Raw genomic sequence first — 19,792 nt, 5'->3', positions numbered from 1 at the left:
GTGTTCTTCACAACTTCATTTTAATCCACGAACCTTTCCAGACGGAAAATGATGGGAACCTGATTACTCAGCTTGACCGCTTCTTGGATAGAGTTAAAACATCCGAGATACTTTCTGTGATTTCTTTAATGGCACTGGATCTGTAGCTTGGTAGAATAATTACATTAGCATACAGATTTTACTACCGTAACCAAAGGGGAGTATATTTATGACAAATATAATCGTTCATAGATAGAAATATTCACTTCCAAGCCCACTACTAGCCTGCAGAGCGATACAATTCTTCATGTTACCACCTTCTGCTCGTTATCTGGCGTTTCGCTTAGCTGTAAGGTACGCGTTGAGCGCAGCAGAGCGCGGACGGTGTGAACTCCTGGATTACGAACAAAGCACTGGTTATGCTTAGCGTGACGCTTAGCGTTGAGCAACACGCGACACACTATGCGAAGAGCGCTCGGTGTGCACGCAGCCTGACACTTCCTACGCATTTATGTCCTCGTTATTCGCCTTTTCTAGTTCATAAAAAAAGACATTCTATTCCGTTCCATCACTCCACCTTTTCCTAGTCAACGTACCTGGATAAACCCAGGCTGACAAATTTTCCGTTCTGTATTCTTCACCTGCTTGAGACTATTTTCACCTTGATATTCATGGTCATGGCTTTATGCAAGGTTATAGCCTCTCATTGTACACAAGTAGGCTGAGTTGAAATGTCCCAAAAAGACTGTCTGATTCTTACCACTAATATACATGGTTTTAACAAATAAATACGCGAAATTCCTGACTTTATTCTTATAACCCAGATACGTACATTACAATATTGGAAATTAATTCTGGCATACTAATAACATGATTGCCTCGATATTTTGTTACACAATACGGTGTTACACAATCTATATTGTACCAGGAAAGCCTAGGTCCTGGTCCATAGTTATCAAAAGAAATGTTGTTCCAGCATATAAGATCCGTCCGACGTATGAACATCTAAGTAAAAGAATGTTCCAGTATGTACCAGACTCCACGAGTGCGCTAGGCGGAGTCAAGTGACGTCACCTATCGTTCAAAGCTCACCTCCCCTAGAGATATTTCTCGAAAATATCTTTCTTTTCGCAAGTTTTCAACGCCTGTATCAATTTTAATGGAACAAACGCTAAATTGTAGCGGACGTCATAAAAATTAATCCCTGTGAATTTCAAATTAATCCATCCCATGGTTGCTGAGTTATAATGATTTAAAATCTAACAGAAATTACGCACTCACGGTCACATGGCCGAGAGAAACTACCCCTCCCAGCGCCAGCTATATATGCCACTGGGTCAAGGTTAACAGGTGGTGGTGTTGAGTTGAGTTCAGTTCATTGCAAGCAGTCCAGTCTAGCAGTGTAGTATGTGTATGAGTAAGAGAGAGGGGAGACTGGCCCTCGCATAGTATGCTCGTGCAGTCTCGAAGACAGTACTTTCCGTCGTGTTTCGCGGAGACGAAATTACGGGATAGTAAATCGCCATCGTACTTGAAAAAGGACGTCGCACCGTAAGTAGTCTATTGTGCCGCGACGACGATATAATTTACAGACATTTCGAAGTATAACACATACGAAATCAGTGAAGTTAGAAGTTATATATTGGACATTCACAAACTAGAACATGACGTGTGGACTTAATTAATTTCACACAATATTAAATTACCAACAGAAACTGTCGTGTACAGTAACCCTAACTACTCTAGAACTCATTTTCTAACATAGCACATCCTTGGACTGTGTCTCTTTATTTATGTGCTATATTAGGACATGACGTGTTACAGTGATAAACTTAGTGAAAGTTAAGAACCTTTTCTAAAATAATATAGTTCTATCAACATTAGAGAATCAGTGTTATCTGTCAGTATAACGATTCAAAAACTGTGGTCAGAGACGGTAATGAGAAATATTACGTATTTGCATTGTGTTGGACGTTCTCAGTGACGATTTAAAATAGTGTTTTTTTTTTGCAACAAGGACTGTGATCATTCAATTGACGTCCTAAAATTAACATACGAATTGGACTGTGTTTAACAGTGAACGATAGCATCTGTCAATACTACTTGCATGTTCCGTGTGTTAAAATCATGTCCACCTTCAACATCATTTCATCTATGACGTCAACGTGGTTTCTTCGTGGAACTTCAAGTTCGAGTCATCATCCGCACCCGCGGAATGTTCCAGATTCTCATCAGTATTTGTAAGCCAAATTTTCTTTAATAAGTGAGTAGTCACAAACTGACTGACTTTTCTTTTCTTTTTCTTACCAATCTTGAACAGTGGTTTACCCAGTTCTGCGTGTGACGATACTTCGTAGTTCTCCATCATTACTCAAAATTCATCTTTTAGTGATAAATCTATTTTCAAAATCTATTTCACAGAAGAAAGACTTTAGGAGTTTCAAGTGTTCTATGTTTCAAGGCTAACAAACTGAGAAACTCTCAACAGAAGTTCAAATTCTTATTTTCAATTATAAATGTGTTCATGTCATGTCATAATACTTAGAAAGACTTTAGGTGAAAAACTGACACTTTGTGTTTTCGCAAAAGACTATAGGATCCGTGAGATTTATTTATTTTCACAAATTGCACTCAAGAAGATTTACGTTAACCTTTTCGATTTCGACATATTATTTGAATCCTATATCAACATTGCAGGGTGGTGAATTAATTAACATTATTAATAAATTGTTTGAAAAAGGTATAACCATCTATTATTCGCCCTGCGAGTCTATCCTGCTCTGTACCAGCTCCAAAAACCAACTTCCACTACCTGAGATCCTTCTCATGCCTTACGCCCCGAACTTTTACTGGTACAATATATATAAAATAACTTGTCCTGACTGACTGACTGACTGACTGACTGACTGACTGACTGACTGACTGACTGACTGACTGACTGACTGACTGACTGACTGACTGACTGACTGACTGATTCATCATCGCCGAGCCAAAACTACTGGATATAAAGAAATGAAACTTTGGGAATATATTCATTTTAAGATGTAGGTGCTCGCTAAGAGACAATTTTTGGATATTCCGTCGCTAAGGGGATGAAAAGGGGGTGAAATTTTAAAATGAGTGTATCTATATCTATATATATATATATCCAGATGTAAAAATTGGTATTTAGAATCTTCTTTAAAAATAAGGAAACACGTACTTTTGTTTTCGGAAAATCCCAATAGGAGGGGTGAAAATGGTGAAAAATGGGTTGAATGTCTTTAATCCGGATACCGGTACTTGTATCTCAGAAACTGAAGATTGGTACTTTTGATCACTTTTAAAAATAAAGAAATACGAATTTTTTGTTTTTGGAAAATCCAATTAATGGGAGGGTGAAAAGGGGGTGAATTTTTAAAATGAGTGTATCTATATCTCAAATATTTGAAAGTTTACACATGTAAAAATTGGTATTTAGAATCCCCATTAAAAACAAAGAAACACGTAATTTTTCTTTTCGGAAAATCCCAATAGGAGGGGTGAAAAGTGGTGAAAAATAGGTTGAATGCCTTTAATGAGGATACTTATATCTCAGAAACTGAAGATATTACAGACCTGAAAATTGGTGTTTGGGATCTCCTTTAAAAATAAAGAAACATGTATTCTTTTTGTTTTTGGAAAATCCAGTTATTGGAGGGTGAATAGGGGGTGAATTTTTAAAATGAGTGGATCTATATCTCAACACTTTTAAAGTTTATAGATGTAAAAATTGCTATTTAGAATCCCCTTAAAAATAAAGAAACACATATTTTTCGTTTTCGGAAAATCCCAATAGGAAGGGTGGAAAAGAGTGAAAAATGGGTTGAATACCTTCAATGAGGATACTTATATCTGAGAAACTGAAGATATTACGGACCTAAAAATTGGTATTTAGGATCTCCTTTAAAAATAAAGAAACAAGTATTTTTTTGTTTTTGGAAAATCCAATTAATGTGGGGAAGGGGAGGTGAAAAGTTGGGTGAAATTTTAAAATGAGTGTATATATATATATATATATATCTCAAAACTTTTAAAGTGTACAGATGTAAAAATTGGTATTTAGAATCCCCTTTAAAAATAAACACATATATTTTGTTTTCCGAAAATCCCAATAGGATGGGTGAAAAAGGGTGAAAAAGGGGTAGAATGCATTTAATGAGGATACTTATATCTCAGAAACAGAAGATATTACAGACCTGAAAATTGGTATTTGGGATCTCCTTTGAAAATAAGGAAAAACATATTTTTTGTTTTTGGAAAATCTAATTAATGGGGGTTAGACAGGAGTGACAAATTGGGGTGAATTTTTAGAAAGACTATATCTACAGTATATCTCATAAACGTAAAATGTTACAGACGTAAAAGCTGGTATTTGGAATTTCCTGTAAAAGTAAAGAAACATAGGTGATTTGTTTTTGGAAACTCCACTTAAGGGGAACATAAAAGGGGGTGAAATTATAAAATGAGCATTTCTACAGTATATCTCAAAAACTTAACATGTTAACGAAGTGAAAAATATTTTTTCTCAATTGAAAATAAAGAAACATGTATTCTTTGTTTTCTGAAAAAACACTTGGGTGGAGGGGTAAAAGTAACTGAAAATGGGGTTGAATTATTTTCATTAGGATACTGATATCTCAAAAGCTGAAGATGTTACAGACGTGAAATTTGGTATTTGGAATTTTCTTTAAAAATAAAAGAATACGTATTTCTTGTTTTCGGAAATCCACCTAAAGGGATGAGGGAAATTGAAAAATTAGTTGAATTATTTGTATGAGGATACTAATATCTCAAAAACTGAAGATTTTGCAGACGTGAAAATTGGTATTTCGAATCTGCTTTAAAATTAAACAAACACGTATTCTCGGAAAATCCAATGAAGGGGGGGGATGTGAAAAATTGAAAAATTAATTGTATGAGGATACTTACATCTATTAAAAACTAAAGTTGTTACAGACGAAAAAATGATACTTGGATCTCCTTTTAAAAAAAGGCGTTTTTGGGCGAAATAATTTTGGGGGGCGGGGGTGAAAAGTAGTTGAATTCCTTTTATGTGGACACATATCTCAAAAACTGAAGATGTTAGAGTCGTGATAATTGGTATTTAGAAGATCCTTTACTATTAAAGAGACAAGTATTTTTAACGGAAAATTCACATAAGGGTGGGGGGGGGGAATTGTGAATGGAAGTGTAGAAAGTGAATTCTTTTCATGGGGATACTTATATCTCAGAACTGAAGGTAACAAACGTGAACATTGGTATTTGAATTCTCCTTTAAACATAAGGAAACACGCCTTCATTTTGTTTGGGTGGGGGTGGGGGTAAATCAACTTAACGGCAGTGGGGTGAAAAGGAGTTGAGACCAATTGATTTTACTGTTCATAATGTACTTATTCTGATCATAAACTGGTCATTTTTAATCTTTCCTGGGTTCGTTTTTGAGAACCATCTTTTCCTTTGGAGTACATAAAGTTAGATTACAGTAGATTCTCCTGGCAAATAAATAAAAATTTAAACACATTTGAAATAAACTATATGAATGATATTGACCGTGCAATTGTTCACCGATATAATAAGGTCAATAATTCACCGAAGTATATCATTCGTGTCGCCAGAAATCTCGCGCACTTGCCTACGCGCGACGATGGTGCTGGTCACATTGTCAGCAATGACAATGGACAATGGCAGATGATGTAATTTACCGCCAAGTAGCGGTCTTGCATCTTGCTGTGGGTTCCAGACCATCAATAATAATAATAATAATAATAATAATAATAATAATAATAATAATAATAATAATAATAATAATAATAATAATGTTCTGGACCGTCGTCAAAATGTGCGGACCGTGCTGGAAACGGGTCCTGGCCGGGTAATGACTACGACTGCAATCTGGCGGCGGGTTCAGTACCGCCAAGGCACCCAAGACGACACCACGCCAGATCACCTCAAAGATTTGATCCATATTAAAAATGCTTATAGGAAAAGATGACAAAGATTTAGGGACCCAATTTACAGGATGGAATACCTGGAGCTAGCCCGGGAAGTACGAAATCGATTGCTGGAAAGAAAGATTGAAGAATGGAGGAACTTTGCCGTAAATTCTCAGAAAACGAGTCAGATCACGAATTTGGGCGGATTCTCTCGGAAAACGAGTTAGATCGCGAATTTTGGCGGATTATATATGAAATGTTAAGCATTCAATTATAAATTTCATTATAATACCGTAGCGAAGCACGGGTATCTTGCTAGTAATAGTATAAAACAACCTAGACTGCCGTGCATGTGACATAGTACATGTTATACGTAGTACAGTCATTAAGTTCTGAGACTGACCGCATGATGGCGCTGTGGTGCACTATAGCGCATAGGTGGCGGCGTGGTATGGTACCATGTCAGTAAATCTCTCGTCCCTGCAAGAGATAGTTTAGTGTATCCACTAGAAGCAGACGTCCGGTCGTTGTTGTGACGGTGATTTGAATGCGCCAGTTGGACCTTGACATGTCACAATTTGAACAACGGGCAAATATCAACTTTTGCCAGAAATTCGGCAAAACAGCTGCCCAAACGTTTGAAATAATGCAGCAGGTTTACGGTGAGGACACATTGAGTCGCATTGTTGTGTTTACGTGGCACCGACGATTTGTGCAAGGACGGGACAGTTTGGAAGATGATGTGCGTACTTGTCGGCCCCAAACAGTTTGAACAGAACGCAAGATCCAAGAAGTTGCAATGTTGGTGCGTGCTAACTGCTCCCAAACGTTAGACGATCTTGCAGCAGCAATAGGGGTCAGCCATGGTACTTGCCTCAAAATTATGACGGATGACCTCAACATGTCTCGTGTTACCAGCACAGTGTGCCACGAATCCTGTCGCAAGACCAACGTGATGATCGCATGACGATTTTTGGTGACCTCGTCAGTAGTGCTGACGACGATCCGACGTTTCTCAACCGGATAATAACTGGAGACGAAACATGGTGTTTCCTTTAAGCTGTGCTTCCAGCAGCTATACCAACGTTGGCAAACGTGCATAACGACCAACGGTGACTATTTTGAGGGTGGACGCGGTTCTGTTTAAGTGGTTAACGGCCAACGGCGACTATTTTGGGAGTGGATGTGGTTCTGTGTAGGTGTACGCCGTGTAATGCGGCATCGTGTGCAACATACAGAGTCGTGTGGGTGCCTGTCCTCCAGGCGTCAAATCTTAGAACTTGATGACTGTACTACGTAGTATGTATGTATGTATGTATGTATGTATGTATGTATGTATGTATGTATGTATGTATGTATGTATGTATGTATGTATTATCCGCGAAACTTTTAGAGATACTTGGTTTTACGGGGGGGGGAGGAGTAAGGAGGGAGTTACCCCGATTCCGGTAATACTGCGAACTGAATGGAAATGACATCTGAATTGAATCGATAGTATGATCGATCGATAGGAATTTTCTAAACCTTTATTATCTTAAGCCAACAACTGTGTCACACACACGTTGTATAATATTTCTTGATGCGAATCTTATTCCTAGCTTGAATTCTATATTTTGGCTTTGCTGTGTAAACAACAACAGTACTGGTACGTAAAGTGTGCGCCAGATATCTCACGACGATTCATAGTTTTCCAATACGAATCTCGAAGGTAAACGAGGTCTTCCGATTCAGCACTAGGGAGCCGCAGTATCACTAAAAGTTTCGTGGATAATATGTATGTATGTATGTATGTATGTATGTATGTATGCATGTCTGTCTGTCTGTCTGTCTGTCTGTCTGTCTGTCTGTCTGTCTGTCTGTCTGTCTGTCTGTCTGTCTGTCTGTCTGTCTGTCTGTCTGTCTGTCTGTCTGTATGTATGTATGTATGTAAGTCTACTCGTAGTCCCGTTTCCAGAGACAGAGTCGTCTATGAGTTGGCATGCCATTCTTTTCGCCAACATAATTTGATGAGCTAATGAAGCTGATTTTTTAAAAGATGGCGTTTGGCCTCCTGAGAAGCGTGGTGCAGGTCTTCCGAGTTGACACCGTATAGGCGACTTGTGCGGCTGTGAAGATGGGATCCTATCTAAGATGAATTCTAATGCTGAAGAAGCACAAACACCCGGTCCCCGAGCCAGCGGAATTATCGAATGAAAGTCAAACTCCCCCGGCTGGATGGGAATCGAACCCAGGAACCCCTGAACCAAAGGCCAGCATACTAACTAATTAGCCATGGTGCCGGACATGAAGATGAATGAAACTGGTTAAGGAAGTGGAAGCAATCGGCTATGGCCTATGAATAGGAACCGCCCCTGGAAGTGAAAATGGGAAATCACAGAAAACCATTCTCAGGACAGCCGACGGTTGGATTCAAACCCATTCATCTCGATAGCCACAGCGCGTTAACATGCGCGGCCACTTCGCTGGGTGATGCCTTTATATACTACTCCATCAAAATTACTCTTGCCATTATTACCTCAGAATGCCATTATATTTTTATTTGTGTTGGTTTTTCTGAACACATTAGTCAGATAATTTGTAAGAAAATAACCTATTTCACCAGGACCTTCATCAGTTTCCAAAATTCGAACATGGACACTGTAATGGTAAAAGGTAACTAACCAAAACAGGAAAATCCTTTCTTACCATAATTAGGAACATCTGCAAAAAATCGTAACAAAACTGACATCATTCAATTCCGTTTGCAAATACGTTTTTAATAACGGATTCGCACATGATGCAGCTGCAAGAGAACTGTCTGAATCACTTTCTTACAAGTTTCGATGCACGGTCGTTTAATCCAAGGCTGTGATTTTTATCAGCCGTATAGTGCACTCACCTCGACCCCTTCAAGAAGGCAGTTCACTGTCTGTTGCTGAAATTGGTCCGAAAAATGAAGGTAGAGTTTAAGACGATGCAGCAGTAATCTCTGTGTTCATATGTTTGGTTGATTTCGGGTGTTGTTCAGTATCGCTCCTTCCTCCATGGGACGCTGAAATCTCGGTGTTACAAATTATGCGTTTCCTTTATGAACATGTACTTTACTTAGCATAGAAATGATTTATTGATTTATATATAATTACCAGAAGTTAAATTGTATTAAATTCACTATAAATTCTAATTAGTAAACCCCTTACCTTGCTTGCAATGCAGCAATTTAAATATATTTGCCTTTCGGTTTCATGAACGTTTCGTCAAATAAGCACTGCAACACAACAGACTCCATCTGTCGCTGCTGCGAGAATGAATGAAAGCCGAATTGAATCGACGGAAACAAATGCATGCAGAGGCGTTGCCATGCTTGTTGTTTCTCACAACACACGATGCCTATCAGTAACATTCCCGCTTTGCAATGATAGACATACAAAATTACCTTAACATGAATGCGTATAATACTTTATAAAATATTACATTATGAAAACAGAAAAACTAGCTCTTTCTAAGAAAACGAGACAAACAGGTGTCCCAAAAATTTACCGGATCGTCAGGGCAACAGTTTGAAAAATGGGACGTATTGTCGCTTTATCTAGGTACACATGCAGATAGAAAGTTACTCTTGCGTCAACCACTAAGAACAAGAACATCTGGAATTCTTTCCAACGTCAAATTTTTTGCTTTGGGAGACCAAGTGTCAGCAGTAGCTATGCTATCATTTGAGTTTCATGTACCTCGATCTTTTAACGTTATCGACACTGCATGCAATATAAACTAATGTATAGTTCTATTTTCAAAAGATGAGACATGCTGGCGGCCATGACTACACCGGTATGTTGTCAATGGGGGCTACCACACGGCCAGCTCATGAACACTCAATTTACAAGGTAGAACTTCTTTGAAAATGTATGTTTGACGTTTTACAGTGTACTGTCATCAATGAAATGAGGAATTCTATCATAATACCCTTTTGCTTCTGAAGCAATTGTTGAGGTATAACAGAGGAATTCTCATTTTAAAGAACCGAGCTCGATAGCTGCAGTCGCTTAAGTGCGGCCAATGTCCAGTATTCGGCAGCCCTGAAAATGGTTTTCCGTGCTTTCCCATTTTCACACCAGGCAAATGCTGGGGCTGTACCTTAATTAAGGCCACGGCCTCTTCCTTCCCACTCCTAGCCCTTCCCTGTCTCATCGTCGCCATAAGACGGTCGGTGCGACGTAAAGCAACTAGCATTTTTATTTTTCATTTTAAAGACTGAGTACGGCGCTCAGATCTATTCGCGACGGAAGCAACTTTAATGTGAAAACACGATTCATGGTAATACGGTACTGAGTAATACCAGTATTTTTACGGGAGGTTGTAAATCATATTTATGTCAATTTGAAACCTAGCTGAAACGTACCACAGCAAGAGCCCTCTACGCTGGGTAACATTCAGTTGTATTCCCAGTAGAGGTGCCGATCTCACGTCTCATCTTTCGAAAATAGCACTGTAGTTTCGTTATGTACTGTACAAACAACACACACACACACATAATAAAGGTTGCTCACCTGTAGCTCCTCCTGCATGTCGCATTCGGGACCCCTGAACCATCGCAGAGCAGCACAGGCTTCCTTCATTTTGCCCTTTGTCGCCAGGAAGACAGGAGTCTCGGGCAAAACACATGGAGCGAGGACAGATGGTAGAGTGAGGCAGGCGCCAAATGCTGCCAGAGTCCACCAAGACATAAAGTAGGCGGCGATATAGCATACTAGCATTCCCGCGTTGAACATGAGGACAGGGATGCACCCTAGGGCGCCGCGCCAACGTCTGGTCGATGTCTCACTCACATAGAGTTGTGCCGCGTCAGACACTACCCCTGTGCTAAATCCCATGATGGCCTGTGCCACACACAGGTACCATGCAGCTTGAGCGAACACGATAAGCACCCAGGCTGCACACAGAGGGAATACGGCAATCCAAAGAGCCTTCTTTCGTCCGAAAGAGATGGCTGGCCCTGCACACAGACCTCCTATCATTGCACCCAACATAGAAAGGCTGGCCATCCATGTACCTTCCTCCTCTGAGAGTGTCAGGTGCGAAGTATTATTCTTCAGATCGGAGAGCGCCGGCGTAGTGAATCCGAGACTGGCTCCACAAGCCAGGTTAATCCAACAGGCTAATACGGTAGCCATCAGCTGGAACAAATGCGGGACGAAAGATACAATGTTATCATGGAAAATTCCTAGGTTCTTAACTCTAAGTAAGCCGCGAACGTTACAAAGGGAAGGACAGTAGTAGATTTAATGTTATCTCGTGTTCCTGAATCAGAAGCACGTTGAGCTTTATCTTCTGTACCCTCTATTCGCCAAAAGGATCAGAGACTCACTTTACGTTTATCTTAGCAGCAATCAAATTATTTATTTTCGTAGAAACACAGTTAATTCTACATCATCCAGCAATATGTCATTATCTTCAATAATATTTCATTAGTAGTCATCTCTCATTATACTGTAAGAGACGTGAATACACATATACAGCACGAAATCTGGGCTGAGATTACATTTGAAATATATTTTCTCAGAGTTGTTAATGAATAACATTTTTGTAGTTTCTTAGTACTCTTACACAACGCTGCTCGTATTCGTGTGCTGGGATGCAAGAGTGGATACGGATTTCCTTGAATGTGTACATCATATCATATGAAAATGTTGTTCTTGAATACCTGTAATTCCAAATATTGTGTGAAAATATAATTGAAAGTAGAATGGAAGCGTCTTATAGTTAACCTAGGGCTCTTCACCCTTCAGAAAGCATAAACCTTATACTGCCTCAGAAATATTTGACGTGAATTAATCGTTTTAAATATATGATATGTGCATCGGTTTCTATAAAAGCAGCAATCAGGTAGTCTGGTGATCGAAAGTTATCTTGGATTCCAACCTCTTTACAATAGGCAAAAATGTGTAAGTACTATTTTTCGGAACTATACTCACGAGGGCTTTAAGAAGAGAACACATGGCTTATCAGTATTAAAATACCGTATTAAGCTCTCCGACTTCTCTGTCCTTCGATATGTTTCTGGAGGTGAATTATATACTATAATCAGGGTGCGAAATCGCGATTTTATCTCAAACGTTCCCCCCAATAAAATTTCCCGGGGGAATTCTTTAATTATGAAATTATGAGGAAAATGTAGAATACATATAATTTATGACTGAATTTAATGATTTTACTGTACATATTTTTATGAAAACATCAGTAATAATTCAAGTGACTGCCAGACCTTCAGCAATAAAACAACGCAGCAGTGGCAATCCGGACATGCAACCTATTATTCATGTTTCACAATGACAAGTCCATCTGGAACCTGAGAAAAAATATAAATTACTTGAAGCTCTCCTCCTTTGTCATTTCTCTAAGTAGCTCGAGCTTACACCACATCTTGGAGAAAATGTGTTTCCGATAAGTGGCCAATAGGACAATATTCACTTAAGCAGTGTACAAACCGACACATTTTTTCAGTCAAAACTTAGCCATGATAGAGGAACGTTCCACTAATAAAGCAATAAATCAGGACAAATCGCGCCTCGTTTGGCCTTTCGTAAGAAAACGACAGTCTCTCAAAACTTCTCAGCTGATTGGAATAATGCTCTAATGTTTATCATTCTTGCTATAACAACAAAATTCAAACAAAAAGATCTACAATTTACATTTGTCTGGGGTCAGGGGTTAATTAAATTGCAGGAGAAATGTAACCACCCCCTGCGAAATACTGCCTGAAATAAACGCTAGTAGTTAAGCCCTATGTCCCTTCACCCCACTATTTATTTCTGATTTCGCACCCTGACTATAATGTATCTTAAAAGCATGTAAGTTCATCATGATAGTTCCGTGCGCATGGAAGAAGACCAAGATAAAGTTTCAAGACACTGCAAATGATAATGAAAAATTCAAACAATACTCCCGTGGAAATAGTGCTTGTTACAAATAGGGAAACACAGTGGTGGTGCGATGATTGATTTGAAACTTATCTCGTCTATAACACTACACGTATGTCAAATTTTGTAGTTAAAAGTGAAATATATATTTAGTCATGGATTGTTCTTTCAGGGTGAACCATGGGTGACGGGTGAGTGGCCTAGTAAGTGGTCCTTAGAGACGAGATACCAGTTGCTGCGGAACAGGAGTGGACATTTCGGAGTTATGAGTCGTGGCCCTCCTTGTGCTCAGGCGACTAAGACTGTGCAGTCCACCGGGGGTTCCTAAACCGCCAGAGGATAAATTCTCACTGGGATTGTGTGTAAGTAGGGTATCATCCTACTTCACAGAAATTACTGAGCTCAGAATATTTTAAGCAAGCCATGGACCTGCGGAAGTGAAGGAGTCCAACTTCTATTTGACTCCTTGGAAACAACTTAGCGAAAGAAATGGAATTCGAGTGAGTGATACCAATATAAATAGGGCTTATGGAAGGAAGAAAATAGAACTGGCTGAGCCAGCAAAGAGGATGCGTATGGATGTGTTAGGAGTTAATGATGTTTGGGTAAAGAAAGATAACGAGGAAGAGATAGGAGATTACAAAGTGTTCTTAACAGGTATTAACAGGGAAAGGGCAGAGCGTGGGATAGGACAGTTCATCAGGAACACTATAGTATGCAGCATAGTTTCTGTTAAGCACGTAAATGAACGAATAACGTTGATAGATTTAGTGATTGGGGAAATTAGGACGAGCGTTATCCCAGTGTATTCGCCATTTGAGGGAGGAAATGAGGGTAAATTAGACAAGTTTTACGAATATTGGGTGACTTCATGATTAGGGTTAACAACAAGGATAGGATAGTGCTAATGGGCAATTCCAATGCGAGAATTGGAAATTGATATGAAGGACATGAGAAGGAGATGGGTAAATGCGGAAAAGATATGGAAGCCAATGCGAACGAGAAGCTTTTATTGGATTTCTGTGCGTATGGTATTAGCAGTTGCGAATTCGTCCTTCAAGCACAAGGCTATTCAATGTTACTCACGGGAGGGTAATAGCATCAGATCCATGATAGACTATATCATAATTGCCTTTGAATTCCGAAAATCTGTTCGGAATGTATGGGCATTCCGGATATTTTTTGATGATACAGACCACTGCAATGAACTATCAATAGGTCTGCCTTAGAGAAAGTGAAATATGTCTGCATATGAATTAGGGTAGAAAATCTCCAGAATGAGGAAATTAGACATAAGTTCATGGATTTGATTAAAGAAAAGTTCAAAAACCAGGTTCAGGGTGTAGAAATAGAACAGGTGGCATACAGGGATTCTCTAGTAGAAATGCAAGGGACTCCATAGGAACAACTGGGTGTCAAGCTGGGGAAAAGTGGACAGCTTGGTGAAATGATGAAATCAGGGCAGCTTATAAACATAAGAAGAAAGCGTATCAAAAGTGGCTCCAAACAAGAACTAATGAAGATAGGGAATTTGATGTAGAGTAAATAAACAGAGCGAAGCAAATCATTGAAGAGTCCAAGAAGAAATCATGGGAAGAATTTGGTAATAACATAGAAAGGCTTTTTGCAGTGGCACTATACTAAAGAGTCTTATAAAGGGAGGGAAAATGGAAATTAACAGTGTACTAGGTAAAACAGATGAATTCATTGTAGATCCTAAGGGATCACTAGACGGATGTAAGGAGTATTTTGAAAATCTTCTGTACGTAACACAAAATATTTATCTTGACGTCCCGAAAGATGACGTTCATGGGGAAGAGAACAACGAAGGTAATGAAACAGCGCTCGTTGAATTAGAAAGGTTGGCAAATAAATTTAATTGAATTAGAAAGGATGACAAATATATTAAATTATCATAAAGAGTAGGAATAGATTAAATTAAATTAGATCTGAGATGGTGAAATATAGTGGGAATACAGTGATAACATGGCCTCATAGAGTGACAGGATTAGCGAGGAATGTGAGTAAACTGCCATCTGATTGGACGAAAACGATAATTGCTCATATTTATAAATAGGGGATCAGAACGGAATGCAATAAATATCGAGGTATTTCACTGATCAGTATACCAGGCAAGGAGTTCGAAGGCATTCTGGAAAGGAGTGGCGATCAATGGTGGAAAGTAAGTTGGATAAAAACCAGTGTGGTTTTAGACCACAGAGTCAGTACATGTCAAGTCACTGAAAAATGTTACGAGAGGATTAGACAGTTGTTTATGTTTCGTAGGTTTGGAGAAGGCTCATGACAGAGTACCAAGGGAAATGATGTTAGCAGAACTGGAGGATTATGGAATTATGTTGATAATCGGGCCGCAGTGAGAATTGATCGTAGATGAGTTCTTTGTTCAACATACAGTAGTTACAAGGGTTAGACAAGGCTGTAATTTTTCACCTTTGTTGTCCATAGTATACATGGATCATTTCCTGAAAGGTATAAAATGGCAGGGAAGGATCCTGTTACGTGGAAATGTGGTGATCAGTTTCGCTTATGGTGATGACTTGGTCTTAGTGGCAGATTGTGCTGAAAGCCTGCAATCTAATATCTTGAGCTTGAAAGGATAGGTAGCCACTATGATATGAAATTTAGCATTTCCAAGTCTAAAGTGACGAGAGTAGGGAAGAAACCTAATAGCATTGAATGCGCGGTAGGAAATACGAAACGAACTGGTGGATCACTTTAAGCATTTAGAATGTGTATTATCCCAATATGGTAGTATACTTAGCGATATTGACAAACTCGATTCCAGAACTCACTCCGTCAGTGTTTGACGAAATCAAAAAATCCTTTGGGTCTTGTTTGTAATGGGTAGACCTATCTATGTCGTTAGTATTATTCCAGAATTCACTATGTCATTGTAAAATATGAGGTTGGAAATCGTATTTTATTTCAAAATTATACTGAGTCAAGTCGTGATATCTTCTCCAAATATGCATGCGTACGACTTAGCTCGTGTTTCCACTTTGATGAGGAAACAGCGTGTTCTTATGTGCAAAAACGGAAAGAGACAAAGGAGACTTCAAGGAATACTCGGTATTGGAGGAACTCGTACAGAAGAAGAAGAAGAATGTTAAAGAAATTCTAAAGTTTGTTTCTCTGTCTGAAAAAGCTCAGTTATACTACAATCAAGCTCTGAGGAACTTCACGGATGATGCAGATGTGGTTGATGACACAGTAGTACACTATGCTGGCGAAGAGCCATTTGTGTAACATTACACAGCAGTGGGGATTGTGTTTTTCTTTAATTTTCTTTGACTTAATATTTTCAAATTATTTTTATTTTTAAATTTAATTTAATGAGAGGTATTGGACAATTTAACAACTGTTTGATTACATTATTAATTTGCAAAGGAAGTTTGTTTGCCCTTGCATCTCAGTAAATCCAAAATATTGCACGATAACTCGTACATCTGATGTTTCTGCATTCTTTTTGAGTATGATGTGCGGGCCACGTCGGACTTGACACTTGTGATGATGTGTGCCAACTCATGGTCCTTCAGACTCTTTATTTCTCGTCCGTCATTCATTCATGAAGAATGTTAAGAATTCCGTGCTTCATGTCAATCAATAAGGACAGCTATCAGACTTTGGTTATAGCAACGTGGCGAAGTGTATTCATGGTCACCAATCCGGTGAACTTAGCTACTTCTACCTTTCATTCAACGCGAGATTATGGCTTTCCAAATTTCTATGTTGGAGTATCTCAAAGAATTCTCACGTGTGAGTGTTATGGAGCTTACACCTGTAGCATCCTTCTTTAAATTCTGTGTGGTAACGAGTTTCATCTCTCAAACATTTTAATGCTTTCTACATTGTAATGCTACATTCATGCTTACGCGTGTGACGTCATACTTATATCTTGCTTCCTCCCCTCGTTTTATTTATTGCCCGGTCTTACCTTCCTCACAGTTTAACTCTTCCTTCGACTCCCTAATTTAGGTTTTATCTTTCCTATATTAAGACTTAGTAATGTTAAAGGGTTGCCGGACAATTGCGATGACGGACATTTACGGTCACTGAGATAAACTTGTGCCCACTCCCAGAAATTCCCCAGTTGTCACAGGACATTTGCGGTCACTGCAGCAGGGTGTGGGCCTCATTAGTTTAATCTCGGGGTATCCCCGCTAACCTGCCTGATCAACATTTTTCTCTCGCGGGCATTATTTAGAGATTGATACCTTCAGTCACAAACACCATTCTATACCGAAACTTCCTGGTGTGAGTACTGTATTTACTATTGTGTGCTGTATTGGAGTTGACAGTTACCAATTAGGGAAATCGTTATGCACTTTATAAAGGTTATATGTACAGAAAGTATAGGGAGAGTCAACCTGGTATCGACACCTGGGTGTGTCTGAAAGTGGAGAACAAGTGTAAAGGACGGCTGAGGACAAGAGGGGTATAAATACTTCATACCGTCGTTCATCAGTGTGGATCACCTGAGGAAGCTTCCTTCGCAGTGAAAAAGCAGGTCGAAGGTTCAAAGAAGAGAACAAGAGAAGAAGCGACTCCTCTACCACAGATTTACGTGCAGGAGTTGGGTGATCTGAATATCAGGGGCCACGACTTTTTCACTGATATTCTAGCTCAAGAAACTTTAAAAAGAGCAATGCGTTGAACCCATGACCTTTGTGTCCCAAGAAATTAGAGTCTTAAAGTTACCACATGAGGCCCCATATCAATCGCAATGAGAAGATCGAATACATTTTTATCTCGCAGAGGCGACACGAGACGAGAAGGTTGCCACTTTCTTTCTCACGCTATTAAATGTGACGTCACTCGCACGTGTCGAGGGTGGATGGATACTAAATAAAGTGCTGGTTAAATAAATATATTTATTAAAAGGAATTAGTAGTGAACCTAATGTAGTGAGTGTCCTGTAATTATCTGTGAGACAATTGGTATTTAGTAACACAGATTTGAGGTTGCTAAGCAGTTTCCGAGGGAATCTTGTGAAAGACGCGCGTGTCTATTCAACCCACGCCAAGTCGTCAGAATATAGGGCCTATCAAACGAAGTCATTTAACCAGTCAATTTGGCACGATATAATTAAAAATGTTCATGGACAATGTCACTATCAATTTAGCAAGTACTTGTTTCCAGTAAAAACAGTTTTAAATACATTTCCACAAGGTCGGAAAATGTACGCAAAATTTCTTGGCGGCAAGGAAAAATGCCTAAGAGAGGGCGTGGAGGTTATAAACAAAGGGACGCGCCATCCTGAAATCACCCTGCATTGAATCATTGGAGCTAGAGAGAGGTCATACTGTTGGGTAAATTGATCGGCGAGTAACAGACTAAGTCAGCAGAAACTTAGATTTTGGTCGATGTGGCTGGAGTACTGTCTCCGAGTGGAGATAGTTTTTGTTCATTAGAGAGTATTAATCACATGTAAAGACGGTCATATCAATGCCGCAGTAGTATTAGTGAAATTTAAATAATATTGTGTTGTAAAAAGTATCCGTGTGCGGTCGATAGTACAAGTAATCTTGTTCGGTCCGCGAAAATATCAAGTGAAGGGTATTTTTGTGCCTTTATTCCAGGAAAGCAATAATGAATAAAATAAAATGTGAAGCCAGAAGCTGAAATGGCCAAATAAATACCAGAAGGTTACTGGTGAGCTAACATGATGGAAGCTGACGTACTGTTAAGGTAGGTGAATTGTCATCATCACCGCCTACGTATCTGTATTATGACGTCACACTTATATTTTGCAATGGGTATTTATGACGCAGTGTGATCACCCATGTATTTCGTGAAATGTCGGAAATATGATGAAAGGTCATTTGTTTTTCATGCTTGGATAAAATTTACAAATTATTACGAGTGCTGTGTAATGTGTTGTAAATAGTCAATTTGAGGGTTATGAAGCGATATAACGTCTAAAGTAGACTGTCATTTCCTTGAGCTCATTTCTTGTATTTTGTGGTATCCAGTTAAGATTTTTATCTGACGTGAACATGTTTCTGTTTGAATTATTACGAAAGTTGTGCAGGAAATCCATGGGTACCCATTTTCAATCGGGTGTGGGCATGCTCACGTGTTGAGCAATGTACATGGGTGGATATCTGTTATTTTATGTCCGTTTAAACTGTGTATAACTGACAATAAATAACTGTAAAATTGTGTCAGTCGTTTTTGTGAAATCAAGTCCGGAAATACGAGGTCACTTCATGCGAAGATTGAGCGATGCTAGTAATACCATTCCTTATGCAGCCAGTTCCTGTTATGAATGGTGTGAAAATATCTCTCATAGGGTCGGTTGGTGCATGTATTTCAGTGGGCTTGGCAGACTGATATGTAATAGCAACGGCTGGCTCCGTGAGGAAAGCAACGGGAAACTACCTCACTCCTCATTTCCCTAGTACGCCTCTTCAGTGACGCCTAGGCTATTTATGATAGCTGTTGGCGGAGCTGCAGAGGATCAAACCAGCCTTCGGGCTGAATACCCAACAACAACAACAACAACGTTTCATTATCAGAGTATTGTGTGTGGTTATGTGTTGTGGATCTTAAAGATTATTATTCCATTCTTTTGTCATTGAGATTTGTCGTGTTTGAAACAAGTGGTTTAAGTCTTGTTAAGATGTGATGTGAGGTAGGATTTTTGTGAATCAGGTGATTGAAAGCCTGTAATTATGCCGGTAGATTCTGTGTGAACCTGAGGAAGTTATTTGTATAATGTTTGAGGTGGAAATTGTGAGGGAATCCACGTAAATGTAAGTCGTGACGTGTATAGTTATTGAATGACATCTTAAAGTAAATCACTGTGCATAATCTGTTTGGGCTAGGAATGTCGTATTTGTAATTTTATCAGCGAGATCGTAGATTTCATTCTTTTAAGACCAGTTAAACGTGAATATATAACACATGTTTCCAGTCAAAGCTATGACAGGGAGGGTAGCTTGT

At 39.1% G+C, this 19,792-nt stretch overlaps 1 protein-coding gene across 1 annotated transcript in view; it reads right to left on the bottom strand.

The window, feature by feature from the left end:
* Window positions 1-19,792, bottom strand: part of LOC136864570 (facilitated trehalose transporter Tret1) — a 180,248-nt gene that overhangs the window by 120,394 nt on the left and 40,062 nt on the right. The window contains exon 3 of the mRNA XM_067141745.2: window positions 10,457-11,083. Coding sequence (XP_066997846.2) covers window positions 10,457-11,083 — 627 coding nt within the window. The remainder of the gene's footprint in view (window positions 1-10,456; window positions 11,084-19,792) is intronic.

Source organism: Anabrus simplex, chromosome 2 (assembly GCF_040414725.1).
Source record: "Anabrus simplex isolate iqAnaSimp1 chromosome 2, ASM4041472v1, whole genome shotgun sequence".
Taxonomy (NCBI): Eukaryota; Metazoa; Arthropoda; class Insecta; order Orthoptera; family Tettigoniidae; genus Anabrus; species Anabrus simplex.
Note: the sequence above shows the minus strand (reverse complement) of the source record. Positions and strands in the feature narration are given on the sequence as shown.